Genomic DNA, 16,993 nt, shown 5'->3' with positions numbered 1-16,993 from the left:
GGCATTTTGGTGGCACACTTTTTTCTTTTTAAATAACTGTTAAGAAAATACCTTTGTGAATTCCCATGTCCAAATATTCATGCTCTACTTGGACCTGAGTGAGTTCCTGAATCGTCTTTGTCTTAATGTTTTTAAAAAAATTTCTTAATGTTTATTTTATTTTTGAGACACACACACACAGACACACACGCACACACACACACACACACACACCATGAGCGGGGGAGGGGCAGAGAGAGAGAGAGAGAGAGGAAGACACAGAATCCAGAACAGGTTCCAGACTCTGAGCTGTGAGCACACAGCCCTATGCCGGGCTCCAGCTGGCAAACTGCGAGATCATGACCTGAGCCAAAGTAGGCGCTTAACCAACTGAGCCGCCCAGGTGCCCCCTTTTTAATGTTTGTTTATTTGTTTTTGAGAGAGAGAGCACAAGCTGGGGAGGGGCAGCGAGAGAGGGAGACACAGAATCCAAAGCAGGCTCTAGGCTCTGAGCTGTCAGCACGGAGCTCAGTGAGGGGCTCAAACCCATGTGAGATCATGACTTGAGCTGAAGTTGGATGCTTAACTAACTGACTGAACCACCCAGGTGCCCCCCCTGAATTTTCTTTAACCTGAAATATGTGTGTTTGAAATATGTCAATACACATGTACTGCTTCATTTTTTCTGAGCCATTAAACCAATATGTTGATGTTAAAATGCATGCTTCATACCTTCTTTTAAATCAAAAGGGACAGTGTAAGCATAAGCATATCTGTGATTTTGGTACCATATTCTTCAATTAAGTCTAAATGAATCCTGATTGTTGTTTCTTTTCCCCTCCCCTCACTCCATTCTTTTTAGCGAATGACAGTCATATGCAGTAACTCTTACCATTCTTGGAACAGTTAAGGTATTAGGTGAAGTCTTTCAGACTGAAATTTAGTTTGTATTTTGCTTCTGACTTGTCTCCATAACTATGTGCATTTGCTGACCTAAGTATCTTAATAACCAAAGAAGTGGCACTGCTAGATGGAAATTGGGAATTTAGGCAGTTGTCTAGTTGATTTATATATAAAGAAATAATTTTGTCTTCAACGTTTTGATAAGAGAGAGGTCATTTATTTGTTTGACTTAGCAAGATAATTGCCTCTCACCTTACCAGTGTACAATAACTAGCCTTAGTTTCCTTATCTTTTAAATGGGAAATGATAAAACAGTAATGCTTAGAGAATTTTGTGAGATTTATTTAATTCACTTTTAATAGACTAAGATCATCATGTGAAAGGTACACTGTAAGTGTGAATTATTGATACTTTTTCATTTTTCCTCACCCTAAGGGACAGTGCCTGAAATAGCTACCTTTCTTACCCCACATGTCAAGACTGCGAAACTTAATACATACCATGATCACAGCTTTTGAGATAGAATTGAATTGCTGTCATTGAAAGCAGCAGGACATCTTGCAACTGTTTAAATAGCAATTCTTAGTATAATCTTTTCTGTCAAGAAAAGCAATGAATATATTGTCAAGAGAAATATATCCATTCTTAGGTGTGGCACAAAATATATTTTAATATATTGACTCACTGCTTAGAGTTGTCAAGTTTATCAATAAATTGCTTTTTGTATTGAATAATTAGATCTGGAATTATAGACATCCAGAGGTGTTCAAGTTCCATTATTTGACAGAAAATTATGATTTATCAGCTTTTTAAAAATTTACTTAGAAAGAGAACACACACAAGTGTTGGGGGCGGCAGGGGAGGACAGAGAGAGAGCAGAGAATCTCAAGCAGGTTCCGCATTATCAGTGTAGAGCCGAACACAGGGCTCAGTCTCACAAATCGTGAGATCATGACCTGAACGGAAATCAAGAGTTGGATGCTTAACCTACGGAGCCATCCAGGTGCCCCTGATTTATCAATTTTTTAAATCAAAAGGGACAGTGTAAGCATAAAGTAAGATGAGTTATTTGAAAATCCCAAAGAAATTCTTTTATGTCAAAAAGTTTACATTGACAGTTTAAGCTCACTCTTGAATGCCTATTCTTTTGGTCCTCTTGGTTTAAAAACAATTTGTGTAAGTTATTCATGTTTCTGCTAACTAAGTAGTACAGAGACCTATTTAATGGAAAGCAACAATTTTCTGTCCAAATACTTTCCTATCCCAGTTGTCTTGAAGCAGACTCTCTCTCTCTTAGCCATCTCTGGTTTTAGTCCTTCTACTGGTTTTTCTGCATAAATCTAAATTATATACAGTATTTTCACCTATTTGTTGAATAATTTTTTTGAAGTTTATGTATTTTGAGAGAGAGCTTGGGAGGGGCAGAGAGAGGGAGGGAGAGAGAGAATCCCAAATGGGCCCCACACTCTCAGCACAGAGCCTGATGCAGGGCTTGAACTCACAAACTGTGAGATCATGACCTGAGCTGAAATCAAGAGTCTATTGCTTAACTGACTGAGCCACCCAGGGCCCTGATCTATGCTTTTCTTACCTAGGTGTTTTTCTTCTGGAATTTCTGGTTGTCTCCCCTCCTCTTAATAATGTGTCTTTATTATATTCTTTTTTAAAAAGGCTTATTTATTTTGAGAGAGAGGGCGAGAGAGGGCATGCATGCAGGAGCAAGGGAGAGGCAGAATGAGAGAGAGGGAGAAAGAGAGAATCCCAGGCAGGCTACTCATTGCCAGTGCAGAGCCCCAAACAGGGCCCAATCTCATGACCATAAGATCATGATTTGAGCTGAAATCAAGGATGCTTAACTGACTGAGCCACCCAGGCGCCCCAGTCTTTATTATATTTTTACACACTCTGCAGCCCCTTCTTGGCCATCTCCACCTGTTTAATTTACACCTGTCTGCTTTGTCTTCCAAAAATATACTGAAACTTCTCATCTCCTTTTCTTTGCTGTTTATTCCTTTTGCACTTTCTGTATTTTGCCTCCCTGCCCTTTCCTGCCTGACCCGAGTGGAGTCCTGAAGGCATAGGAGGTGGATGTGTGTGTGCTTAGTTTAGTGTCCTTAACCTGGACTTATTAGTTGTCAAGTGCCTGTTGTATACATTTGTGTGAGATCCATAAAGAGTGTTCCTCTATATCAGATCTTTGAGATTTCTCATTTAATTATAGATTGTATATACTTTATATGTATGTGAACACATCATAGAAACCGTATCAGAAGGAATCATATGTTTTAAAGATAAAACTGATCATGAAGTTAACCTCTTCATTTTTTAGGATGGAAAATAAACCTCTTCATTTTATAGGATAGAAAGCTGAGGCTCAGAGAGAGAGAAAGAAAGAGAATGCAGGTGTGAACAGTCTTTTTACTGAATAACTCTCAATTAATGGCATAGCAGAATTAAAATGAAAGTGTTTTTGGCTTTGAACTTATAAGTCTTTCTCAACTTCATAATGCCTCCCCAACCTTGAATCACATGGCTTAGAAAAGTGAAAATTATGTTAGTAACATGCAATTCCTTTAGGAAATTGATGCCAGTCCTCTCAGAGGAGTCACGTCTATTTCTGTATTTTCATTTGTTGCCTTGAAAAAGACATGAAATGAAATTGAGAGTAAATGTTTTCAGATTCTTATTTTTTAGGGTACTTTAGTAACTATCATCCATTTACTATCACAATAATTACCAGATAACAGGCATCCAGTTAGCAAATCTCATGTTTAAAAACCAAAGCTAAGGACAAGAAATGGTTTTGAGAATTTTTTTTGTATCTTGGTTTAACGAAGCCTCTCTTTAATAATGGTATTTAAGAGAAGAATTCTAGTTAAGAGATTGCTAAGTATAGTCTTCTAAAACGTTGTAGCACTGTTAGCCTTTGTATATGTATATGAGGAATTAGATGCAGTTAAAAGTCAAAGTTGAAAAATTTTAAGTATAGTCTTCTAAAACGTTGTAGCACTGTTAGCCTTTGTATATGTATATAAGGAATTAGATGCAGTTAAAAGTCAAAGTTGAAAAGTAACACATGGGAAAAGCAGGTTTTAAAAAAAGTTCTTTTTGCATGAATCTCGTGCAATGACATTAAGACTGCATATTATTAGGATAGTCCATGCAGAAGGAATAATGTCCAACTGGAAAGTCTCTACCTTCTCCAACCTAGAGGCTTTAGGGAGGAATACCATTTATATTAAAAAAAATTTTTGTAACATTTATTCATTTTTGAGAGAGAGAGAGAGAGAGAAAAAGCATGAGTGGGGGAGGGGCAAAGGAAGAGAGAGACAGAATCTGAAGCGGGCTCCAGGCTCTGAGCTGTCAGCACAGAGCCCTACGTGGAGCCTGAACTCACGGACTGCAAGATCATGACCTGAGCCGAAGTTGGACGCTTAACCAACTGAGCCACCCAGGTGCCCCCATTTGTATTTTGATAGCAGTTTCACATGTTGAAATGAGATCCTGATAATTCTTTATCAGTGGTTTGGATCATTCAGAAGCCTTAATAATCATCTTTCCACCTTATTTGGGGAGGTTCTTGTACAGATCAGAAGTTGGAATGATCCATAAATAATGTGACAAAGGTTTCCAATTTAAACTAGAAATTTTGGTTAGTGGTTAGTGTTATCGGTGGTTCAGTGACATTTTAATTTAAGTCAGTGTTGTTTCTGTAGGCTACATGTACTGATCACGGCCAGTCTTTTTACCTTTTGTAGGTGCATTGCCAAAATCATGGTAGAAGTTACTACTTGAATGTTACTGTATATGATGATTTATACAGTATTAGTGTTTCAAAATAAAAACACACAAATGGGAAGTGTTAGTGTAAAAGTATAACACTTTAATGAACTGTTAAGAGTGTGAAGACATTTTAACATAACTTTGTCTCTTTTTTAAAGAATTCAGAAGGAACTCGCAGAGATTACGTTGGACCCTCCTCCCAACTGTAGGTAAGTACTTATGGATTTTTATTTGTGTCTTTTGCACAAGGTATAATTGAATTGTTTGATGTGCACCTGTTGTTATAGTCTGATTAATTAGTAAAATATCATTGTGGTTTGGACTTAAATGACTGTGGAAGATGGTTGTTGTTTCTGTGCTGAAATGGCATACTTATCAAGTCTATTGTAGAGGAGTGGTGGAGTTGCCAAACATACAGCAATGCAGTGACAATAAGATAATGAAATTATAGAGTAACAAATACAGTTATCTTTTAGTTGGTGAGGTGATGGGGCCTTAAATGATTTCTTTAATGATAGAATAATAGTGTGGCTAAAGTATTTGCTATTTGATAATTCACTTGTTATCTTGTTGGAAATTGATTTTTAAAAGTGCTGGAACATTAAACAGTGTTTCTTCATGGTTTACATTATTTCTTAAATCATTGGCCGTGGAATGGGTGTAGAAGTAAGAATGGGTGATTTGAGGCAGTGATATTAAATTGAAAATGTTCTGTCCTTTATGACTACATTTTTCAATTTTCTGGTCAGAGTTTACTTATAAGAAGTAAAAGTGCTTGCCTGGAAATGATTAGTGTTATACAGGTACATAGAGGAAGAGGAAAAAAATAAACTCTTAACGTTGTACTGTATTTTGGATCTGGTGGAATAGTTAGAAGACGGCTGTTTGACTATTTTAAACATTTCTTTCTGTTTTGATGTGAGGTTGGTGTTGGAACTAGGCCGACATGGAGTTTTCGTAGTTTAAATTGGTAGTCTTGTGGATTGAAGGTGAGACAGCAGGTCACAGGAAAGTGTTGCCAATACTGAATGCAGGTAGAATTTATTGTTTGGTGCGATTTCTGATTTCACTGATCTTATTTTTTTGTGGAAGCAAAGATAGCAACTCTGTGTATTAATGAAAGTGAAAACTTTGCAGATGGCTATTTGATAGTTGGCTAGTTGACAAGTGTTTTGTGTAGAAACATTTCTAATAAGGCCTTTTATGTTTGTGGTGAATCTAATGTGGTTCTTTACATGAGAGTCATATACCGTGTATGTACTCACAATAATATTCAAAGACTGTTTTATTCAAATAGACCAAATATTTCTGTTAGGTAAAAACCGTTTAACACTAAGACTTTTTGTTTCACTTAACGACTGTGTTACATCAGAGATTTTTTCAGATGGCAGATCATTGTTTAGGCTTTGCTGGCCAATTCATGGAAATGGAATGATTTGTGGAAAATTCCGGTTTGAATGAAATCTAAAATCTCTTGTTTCTTATGACAGTATTCATTTTAATGGTTTGAATCTTTAAAAAAATTTTTTTAATGTTTATTTATTTTTGAGAGAGAAAGAACACAAGCGGGGGGGAGGGGCAGAGAGAGAGGGAGACATAGAATCCCAGCTATCAACACAGAGCATGACATGGGGCTCAAACCCATGAACCAGGAGATCATGACCTGAGCCGAAGTTGGGCGCTTAACTAACTGAGCCACCCAGGTGCTCCAGTTTGAATGTTTTTAAAAAACTAAATTATTTTGCCACATGTATGACTTTTGTAACCTTCTTACAACTAAATTGGTAAAAATATGAACTTAATTTATATACTTATTTGCTTAACTTTTGAAAACAGTTGGCAAAATAAACTACTTTGTTTTAATGAGCTTTTTTTTTTATTTTTATTTAAAAAAAATTTTTTTTAACGTTTATTTATTTTTGAGACAGAGAGAGACACAGCATGAACAGGGGAGGGGCAGAGAGAGAGGGAGACACAGAATCTGAAACAGGCTCCAGGCTCTGAGCTCTCAGCACAGAGCCCGACGTGGGGCTCGAACTCATGGACCGTGAGATCGTGACCTGAGCCGAAGTTGGACGCTTAACCGACTGAGCCACCCGGGAGCCCCTTAATGAGCTTAAGGCTCATTTTTAATAAATGAAATCTACATAAAATATCACGTGATGGCTAGACTGTTACTTTAAGATATATTATTTTCCAGTGCATTTGCCTAATTTAGTTTTGATTTATCACAGATAATAATTTAGATTTGATTAAACCAATATGTTGTAAACATGCAGGAAAACATGCATCAAGTGTGAGAAAAGGAATTACATATTGATGATTATTTAAATAAACTAAAATAAATCACAATTCTATTTAAAAAAGAAAAGTTTATAATGTCATCTGAAATTTGGAGATTAACTTTTTCACTGAGCCATAGTTAATGATATCATTACTAGTTATGTAAACTCTTTATAAAATCATTTTAAAATGTGGATGTCACACACAATAAGCCCTTCAGACAGTTTTAGCAAAGATACCTACTTTGTTGTGTTTTTTTCCAGTTTTATTGAGATATAATTGACATGGAACGTTGTAGAAAGATGCCTACTTTGGTTAAACTGCTTGCTTATGGGAATTTGCAAGGAAATTGATTTAATGGTATGAAGATTGGATAGCTAGCAAGTTTGCTTTAGAAGCCAGGTCTGTGATTCTGTAGCTTTGGCTCCTTTTCTTGATCCCTGAATGGCTGATTGGACTGGATCAGGCAGAGATGAAGATCATAGTTACCTTCACATATGTTGTGCTCCCTTTGCAGGCAAAGATCTCCATGCTGTGGCTGATTGGGAAGTGGTGATTAGTTCTACGTGCCCTGTGTACTTGTGCTACTTAATATAGATGTCATTGTGATCGTTAAGTGGATTACTGTGGCCTTTGGATTGTTTGGTGTCAAATATTTGATTGTGGTTTATAGTAAATCTCTCCATCTATATTTCAGTGAGAATGTGGTTACTATCTTAAGAAAGTGAAGTTAGACCATAATTTTAGTTTGGCTTATTTTTGGCACAAAGTTAAGAGTGCTTTTGTGGTTGATTTTTAAAAGTTCTGTGCTGCCTGTATTTGTGCCCTAATGACTAAATAATTAATTTACAGAGATATTCTAAATTAAAGCTATATGCCTACTAGAAGGAGTCAAAATCATATTCCTCTAGTACTCTCTTTGTGTATTATCTTTACTAGCACGCAGGCCTCTTAAAATCCTGCCTTTTGTTTGGTTGCCTTTTGGGTAATTGTTAGCTCACTATCACAGGTAAAGATTATGTATGAGGGAACATCTGTGAGTGTGCCTGTTTAGGCAGTCAGAACGGAGAAAGTATTTTATCTGTTATTAGTGGTCTCAGTCAGGGTGGCTGACTGTGTGTTACATTTCACTTCGAGTGTGGTTTACCCTTATTTTCTGGAGCCTTATTAAACTAGTACAGCCCAGTTATATCTATTTGTCAAGTTAGAGATGGCACCTCTGAATTTTGGTGCATCTCTTATGTGATGTCCATTTTAGCATTTCTTGGAATTATTTTGCAGGAACTAGCATGTGTTAAAGTACTCTGAGTCTGTCATGTAGACATGTTGGGAATATAAAGTCTCTCTGAATTCTGTCATTCAGTGTAGATAGATAGTTTGTGTAAGGCATTTTTAGAGGAACTACTGTGGTATTGTTTAATTTTTCTTTTCAGGTTTTGAATGAGTCTAAATATTTTAAAAGTATCCACAAAATACTTTGATAATAAGTTGAATTATTTCTTTTTATAAGAAACACATACCTGTACATCTTCCAATTTTCTATTCACTTCTGTTGTCTTTAAGGTAAAAATGCAGTAATGCAGTTTTTCTTAAAGCTTGATTCAATTAAGTACCTTTGGGTGTTTTTTCTATTATAGCATAAGAGTTAATGTTTAAAAACAAAACCTTATGATACAACTAAGAAAAAAGTTTCTGTTTATAAAATCGTGGGGTCTGTAGGGCCATAGGCATAGAAAATTGCACCTAGTTTGGGTGAAGTTTGGTTATATATTTAGAATATTTCCCATAAGTAGTACAATATACTTTGTTTGGCTTCAGTTCTTATGATGGATAACATAATTGACCCATGACATTTGCAAGGGTTCTATCCTAGTGCCTCTGCAGATCCACAAGTGTTTTCATATTGCCAGCTGAATTGGAGGTATTGGACTAGAATTGCTCACTACCTCAGTGCCTTGTTCAATAGCTTAGCTGGATGGAGCCACTAAAATTCATGCAGTATCCTTACGGAGCTCTGATAGGTAGAATTGCTGCCCTTTGTAAATGACTATATGTTGTGACTATCCTGATTCTTCACAAATTGTCAAAAGCACAGCTCTTGAATCTGTAAATGTGCTAATACATTTCATTTCTATTACTTGATGCTAGTGGGAAACTGGGAGCTAACTAGAAAAGTCTCCAAGTTAAAACTTTTTCACTCAAAGGGTAACTTGTTCTTCTGTATTGTAGAGAAACTAAATTCAAATTCTGTCATTATTTGATACTGCCCAAGTTTGTATTTGCTTTATGAGAATGGAAATGATAGAGATCCTTAACTACTTTTTGAAAGTAGAGACTATGGTAAAAGGATTCATTTGGATTTTGATTTTTGATTTAGTAATTGAACAAGTAAAAGGAGGAAATACTAAAAAAAAGTGGATGTAGTTCAGTTATACTACGAGTTTTCAGTTTTTATTGCTATATTTCAATGATCTGCTCATTGGACACAGCCTCTGCTTTACTTAAAAAAAACCAAACAAACAACTAATGGCTTCATTGAGATGTCATTTAAAGTGTAAAATTCAGTGGCTTTTACTATATTCACACAGTTGTGTAACTATCACAATCAATTTTACAACATTTTGATCACCCCCAGAGGATACACCAAACCTTTTAGCAGTCACTCCTTCCCCATTTCCTCCCAACTCTCCAACCTCAAGCCCTAGGTTATCAGTCTGTTCTGTTTCTTATAGATTTGCCTGTTCTGGACATTTTGTATTAATGGAATCAGACAGAATGATCTTTTATGACTGGCTTCTTTCATGAAGCATAGTGTTTTCAGGGTTCATCCTTGTAGTGTGCATCAGTGCTTCATCTTTTTGTCTCTGAATAATATTCCATTGTGTGAATATACTACATTTTAGTTTACTTTTTATTTTTGTTTTCATTAAAAAAAATTTTTTTAATGTTTGTTTTTGAGAGAGAGAGAGAGCGAGTGAGCGATTGGGGTAAGGGCAGAGAGAGAGGGAGACACAGAACACGAAGCGGACTCCAGGCTCTGAGCTGTCAGCACAGAGCCCAATGCGGGGCTAGAACCCATGAACCGTGAGATCATGACCTGAGCTGAAGTTGGACGCTTAATGGACTGAGCCACCCAGGTGCCCCTATACTGCATTTTATTTATCCATTCATCAGTTGATATGCGTTGGGGTTGTTTCCACTTTTTGACTTTTAGGAATACTGCTGTAAATATTCGTGTACAGGATTTTGTGTAGACTTTTGTTTTGATATTTTTGGGTTTATACCTTCCTAGGTAGAATTGTTGAGTCATAGAGTAACTATATTTAACCTTTTGGGGAATTGGTAGACTGTATTACAAATGCTGCACCATTTTACTTCCTACCAGCAGTGTTTGAGAGTTGTAGTTTCTGTACAACCTTGGCAGTTGTTCTTGTCTATCTTTTTGATAATAACCATCTTAGGTATAAGTGGTATATCATTGTGGTTTTGATTTGCATTATCTTGATGGGTATAGTGACGATGATGCTGATGATCCTCTTTTCATATGCTTATTGGCTATTTTTATATCTTTGGAGAAGTGTCTATTCAAATCTTTTGCCCATTTTAAAATTCAGTTGCATGTCTTATTGTTAAGTTGTAATTGTTCTTTTATTTATTTTGGGTTCAAGGGCCATTTAAGATATATGATGTGCGAATATTTTTTCCTGTGGATAGTTTTTTTACTTCCTTGATGGTGATCTTTGAGGCACAAAAGTTTTAAATTTTGATGTAGTCTAATTTACCTACTTTTTCTTTTCATTGTTTGTATGTTTGGTGTCACTTCTGCCATTGCCTAATCCAGTACTACAGAAGTGTACACTTTTATTTTTCTTCTCAGGGTTTTTTAGTTTTAGCTTTAATATTTTGATTCTGATCCATTTTGTATCTGGTGTGAGGTAAAGGTCCACATTTATTTTGTGTGTGTGTGCATCCCCAATTGTGTCAGCACCATTTGCTGAAAAGACTGTTGAACTGTTTTCACATCTTTGTTGAAAAATCAATGAATCATACATGTGAAGGCTTATTTCTGAACTCTAATTTTTTTTCCATTGATCTATGTGTCTCTCCTTATGCCGATGCCACATAGTCTTTCTTTCCTATTTATTGACAGAGTCTTGATTACTGTAGTTTTGTAGTAAGTTTTGGGTCAGAAACTGTAGGTTTTCTAATTGATTTACTTTTCATTGTCTTCACTCATTAGTTTAAGGCGTTCCCACTATAGGAGAGGCCATGACTGGACAGAAATCCAACCACTGTGTCATGAGAGCCATTTAATAGAGGAAAATGTATTTTCCAGATCATAGTAAGTGAGGCAGTATGTAGAGAAAAATGTGTACATCTGGATTAATATTTTTCAAAACTATATCACAGAATAGGAAGGCATTGAAATAGAAATTGGGAATAGTTTTTATATAGGAGTGAACTCTGGAAAGAGCTACCAGTGCAAAAGCTAATTATTGTCACTAATTGTTTCCCTTTTCTGGTTATTGTGGTAATATTTATGAGGCATTTTTAGCTTTTCAAGGATTTTCATATATGGTTTTCATTTAATCTTTTCAATTACTCTGTGAGACTCCTGGGATTGAGTAACTTGCTCAGAGTTACTTGTTGATTTGGATTTAAACCCAAGTTTTCTACTCTTTCATCTTTTATTATTTTACATGTGTGACTAGATAGAAAAAATACATTTAAAATTACATTTATGGCTAGCCGTTTGTGGTTCAGTAAAGAAAAATAAATCAACATGTAGGGCATTCCAGAATATCATTTGTACTATGTTTGATTTATATTTCTGAATTCCACAAGACATTTTTTTGCCAGAACATTTTGAAAAGTAATTTTTTTGAGTATAGTCATTTTCTACTACACTCCCTTGTGTGTGTGTTTGTGGGTATGTTGTTAGTGTTAGTGTTATTATTACTGGCACTTGTTGAAGTAAAGAATTGCTTTACATTTGACAGTTCTTGCCTCAGTGTTTGCATATGTCTACACTTTTAATGCCAAATGGGTTTTTCTTGGTTACTCAGCCTAATACTAGGTCACTTGCTGCTACCATTCATTTTAGTATTTATTGAGGGCTTAATGTTTGATCTGTGTTAGGGCAAGTGTAGGCTACAATACCGTACACTATCCAGGCTTAGTTCCTAATCCTAAAATCTGGTTGTAACTAATTGAGAGATGAGACATACAGATGCTTGGAGAACCAAGACTAGAAGAATGATGATACTGTTGGAAGAAACTGGCAATATTTGTGGCTTCTGTAAATCTTAAAATTGATAATGCTTTCCTCTTTACTTTGGTTGCCCAGAAACTAATACCTTATTTACTCTTTGACATGAGTAGTTAACTGTTTTTTGTGTAGAAACCTCAACTCAGATTATATTTTATTTTCTTACTCTTTCCCTCTAACTATTTTTGAAGCTCCATATCTTCATTTTGTACTTTTATACTACATAAAATTTTTAAGCCACATCACAGTCTTTTTGGAGTGAGGCTGATTATTAATAAATAAACACTACGAATAACGAAAAGTGATGTAAATGTGTATTGGTTAGCAGAAGGCTGAAATGCCTTTTTGAGGAGTCATTAACATGACAAAATTTAAATATACATTGAGGGCCTGTGTTATATAGGATACTGAATTATTCATATCTCTCTCTCCTTTCTTTGGTACAGATAATTGAGGAATATTTTTTATTCACTCACTGTGAGTTCTTGACTCCATTGCTGCAGTGTTCAGTGGCTTTGCATAGACTTTACAAAGACAAAAGTCTTTAATATTTGAGATGCATTAAATGGTTAGAACAGCTAAAGAATTGTTTGGAATAGCACCTATGGTTGGATAGCTGTCGAGTTGGAGTACGTGTACAACATGACAGAAGGATAAAGCACGGTCTTCTGTTCCATTGGCATTGAGAGTTTCAACCTTGTTTATGTTTTCATTTCTGTGCCGCCTTTTATAATTTTGAAGGTGTACTCCTTCCTTACTGCTAAAAGTATATATATGGTTTCTTTTTTGTCTTTCTGTCTTAAGGCTGACTTTTTACCTGGGGCACAGCCAACATAGAGCCTTAAGGGGCTGTTACTTCAGTTAGGAAACTTCAGGTGTAATTGTTTGCTATCATGTACCTTTACTTCAGAACTGTGCTTGGGGAAGACATAGACATTTCCATAAAATCACCAAAAATTTTTTTACTTTCTTATTTCAAAATGTTAATTTTTAAAATATCTGCCTTTAAAAATTTTTTAATGTTTATTTCATAATAAAGAAAAATATTGAATGAGTAAGTGAACTTAGTGCCCAATACTTGGAGTCTTTGGTATTTTTTTTTAATTCTTTGCAGTTCTTTTTTTTTTTTTTGTTTTTGTTTTTTCAACTTTTTTTTAAATTTATTTTTGGGACAGAGAGGGACAGAGCATGAACGGGGGAGGGGCAGAGAGAGAGGGAGACACATTATCGGAAACAGGCTCCAGGCTCTGAGCCATCAGCCCAGAGCCCGACGCGGGGCTCGAACTCACGGACCGCGAGATCGTGACCTGGCTGAAGTCGGACGCTTAACCAACTGTGCCACCCAGGCGCCCCTCTTTGCAGTTCTAAGAGCAGTACAAGAATGTGTCTGAAAAAATGTGTTAAATAATCACACTGGGATTGTATTTTGTAATAGTAACAGAACATTTTATCACTTATTTTGCCCAGTTTTAAGCTGGTTATTATTTCAGATTTATTACCTAAGCACTTTAGATAGAAAGTGTCATATTACTTTCTAACATGTGATTATTTTAATTTGCATTGCTGTTTTATCTTTTTTAAATATGAAATTTATTGTCAAATTGGTTTCCATACAACACCCAACAGGTGCCCTCCTCAATGCCCATCACCCACTTTCCCCTCCCTCCCACTCCCCCATCAACCCTCAGTTTATTCTGTTTTTAAGAGTCTCATGGTTTGCCTCCTTCCCTCTCTGTAACTTTTTTTTTTGCCCCTTCCCCTCCCCCATGGTCTTCTGTTAAGTTTCTCAGCATCCACATAAGAGTGAAAACATATGGTATCTGTCTTTCTCTGTATGACTTATTTCACTTAGCATCACACTCTCCAGTTCCATCCACGTTGCTACAAAAGGCCATAGTTCATTCTTTCTCATTGCCAAGTAGTATTTCATTGTATATATAAACCACAACTTCTTTATCCATTCATCAGTTATGGACATTTAGGCTCTTTCCATAATGTTTTATCTTTTAAGATGTCTTGAAAACTGTATTCTTTCTTTTTAAATGTTTATTTATTTATTTTGAGAGCAAGAAAGAGAGAGCACACACAAGCAGGGGAGGGGCAGAGAGAGAGACAGAGGCAGAGAATCCCAAGCTGGCTCTGTGTGGAGCTTGAACTCACGACCTGTGAGATCATGACCTGAGCCAAAATCAAGAGTTGGACGATTAACCAACCACCCAGGCGCCCCTGAAAACTGTATTTTTTAGCATATCCAAAGCATTTCTTTACAGTGATTATTACATTCATTGACTTAAATATCTTTTATCAATTAAGTGTTATTACAAATAGTAAGTAAAACAGTTTTGTTGGTATATATTGAGAGCAATGGAAATTTTCATTTGTAAATTTATGTTGTCCAAGTGTGATTTTTTTCACTGTTTTTTGTAAATGTTTATTTAAAATTTTTTATTAGAATGTCTGCATACTTTAGAGACTTACCTGGGATGCCTTTAAAAGTATATCTAAATCCGCATTTGTGTAGAAGCAGCACCTTGTGCCAAAATGTATAATAGAATTAGGCAAAGCTGTAAGCTCAAGTTCATTTTCTATTCCAGTACATGGAGTGTAGAGACTCATTCTCCTCTGACCTATGTGGAAGATAAAGCCTAGTAATAATGTGAAATGACCAAAAGGAGAGGCATAGTCCTCATACCAGGGCTAAGGTTTCTACCTTGCCACCTCTTGTTCCTTCCACCTAGAATCTAGCACGCGCCCCTTCTACACCCACTGTTGTTAGTTCTCCTGATGCTTCATGTTACAACCAAAGAGAATGCTCTCTTTAATCTCTGTGTTTCAAACCCTAGCATTTAGTTGATGTTCAGTGTGCCTATGTATGAATAAATACAATTAATCTTACTAGGGAGCTGACAACTCTTGAATGCTTCCTAGTGTTTGAGGCCATGTGGGGAGTGTTTACCAGCATTATCTCTTTTCATCTTCATGACTAACCTTGAAGTAGATGCTAGTTTTAGACAGTGTTTTATAGATGGGAAGGTAAGCTTAGAGAGATTAAGTAACTTGCTCAAGGTCACATAACAAGTAAGTCACAGAACTAGGATTTCATCTTTGGTGTTTCTGACTTTAGAGGCCAAGTGTTTTGAGACTTTCCTATGCAGATCTTCCATTTGCAAAATAGGTACAAATGAATCTGTCCAGAACAGCACTGCCCCAGTAGAACTTTTTGCTATGACTTAAACTGTTCTGTAGCCATATATGGCTATTTAGTACTTGAAAGGTGGCTAATCTCAGTAAATGAACTCCTGATTTTACTTAATTTAAATTTAGATAGCCATATGTGATTAGTACCTACTGTATTACGCAGTGCAGATCTAGAAAAACAAGAACTTTTGGGGGCACCTGGGTAGCTCAATTGGTTAAGCGTCTGACTCTTGATTTTTGGCTCAGGTGGTGATCTCATGGTTTGTGAGGTGGAGCCCCACGTCTGGCTCTGTGCTGACAGCGTGGAGCCTGCTTGGGATTCCCTGTCTCCCTCTCTCTCTGCCCCTCCCCTGTCACGTGTGCTCTGTCTTGCTCTCTCTCAAAATAAATAAGTAGACATTTTAAAAAATGAAAAAAGCAAGGCACCCAAGAACTGCACAAGCTTAAATTTATGCTTAATTTCAGTTTTAGGTAAATTTAGACATTTTTACAAATTATGCTTGTAGTTATGTTATCATACCACCCAAGTATTTGCCTCCCTTCTCTCTTCCCACCAGCCACCATTATATTCTAAATGTCAGGGACTTTTAAATACTGTTTTGTTTTGTTTTGTTTTGTTTAGATCATCACACATAGTGCTCTCAAGTAAAGGACCCTTATGAATATTATGAAGTGCTGGGTAAATATTTATTTTTAACTTTTTAACAAAATGAAAGCAGTATTACAAATCCTTGTTTTTAGATAGACTCATAGCATATTGAAATTGGGAAGTATATGGTCTGGCACTCTCAAGCCTGTTTGTAGACTAGGGCAAAATTCTGTGGCCTCACGCATTAGAGTAGAATGATTTGAAACCTGAATACAAAAATGGTGAACTGAAGGAAGGTGACAGATTCCACCGCACATGCTGGGGGAAAATCCTTGTCTGAAGCTAGGGCAAAGTTTCTGCAGAGTACAAAAACATATGGTTTCCAGCAATTGACATTTTGGTGTTAGGCCCAAGGTAGCAGGCAAATGAAGCCCCGCGTGTGCCGTCTTTGGATTTCAGGTGGCAAGGTAGTGAGTAAGGGGTTCTGCAGGAGGGGGGGGTGGTACTAACCTGAGCCTGCCAGGCCAGGATAAAGATGGTCTAGAATCTGGAAAAGTAGAACTATAGGGACTTGCGCCTTGAGTAGGGTAGGACAAGATGGAATAGGAGTAGTCTCTGTTCTTTCAAAGTTAACATCTTCTCCACTGAGATAGAAAATTTACCTTCTTAACCAAGCACTTGTGCATCACTTCAGTAAATATCTAGCAACAGCGTGGCTTATAAATGATATGAAACAGTGTTATGATTCTACTTGGTCAGTAATTAGGATTTGAGGTGAAGGAAAGGGACAGACAGGTTTTAAAGGAGACAAAGTAATTATCTTTACTGTCCTGTTACATTGTTGTTAGACCCTTTAGCAATTAGAAAAAAAGTTTGTTTTTTTTTAATTTTTTTTTCAACGTTTATTTATTTTTGAGACAGAGAGAGACAGAGCATGAACAGGGGAGGGGCAGAGACAGAGGGAGACACTGAATCTGAAACAGGCTGCA

The 16,993-nt window shown here is 36.4% G+C and overlaps 1 protein-coding gene across 4 annotated transcripts in view; it reads left to right on the top strand.

Annotated features, from left to right (window-relative positions):
* The window catches only part of UBE2E2 (ubiquitin conjugating enzyme E2 E2), a 380,850-nt gene that overhangs the window by 10,221 nt on the left and 353,636 nt on the right, over positions 1-16,993 (top strand). For all 4 annotated transcript variants that reach the window (XM_047874547.1, XM_047874545.1, XM_047874546.1 and 1 more), the window contains exon 3: positions 4,824-4,874. In XM_047874547.1, the coding sequence (XP_047730503.1) occupies positions 4,824-4,874 (51 nt within the window). The remainder of the gene's footprint in view (positions 1-4,823; positions 4,875-16,993) is intronic.

This window comes from Prionailurus viverrinus, chromosome C2 (genome assembly GCF_022837055.1).
Source record: "Prionailurus viverrinus isolate Anna chromosome C2, UM_Priviv_1.0, whole genome shotgun sequence".
NCBI lineage: Eukaryota > Metazoa > Chordata > Mammalia > Carnivora > Felidae > Prionailurus > Prionailurus viverrinus.
The sequence above is the reverse complement of the archived record's forward strand: the minus strand, read 5'-3'. Positions and strand labels throughout refer to the sequence as shown.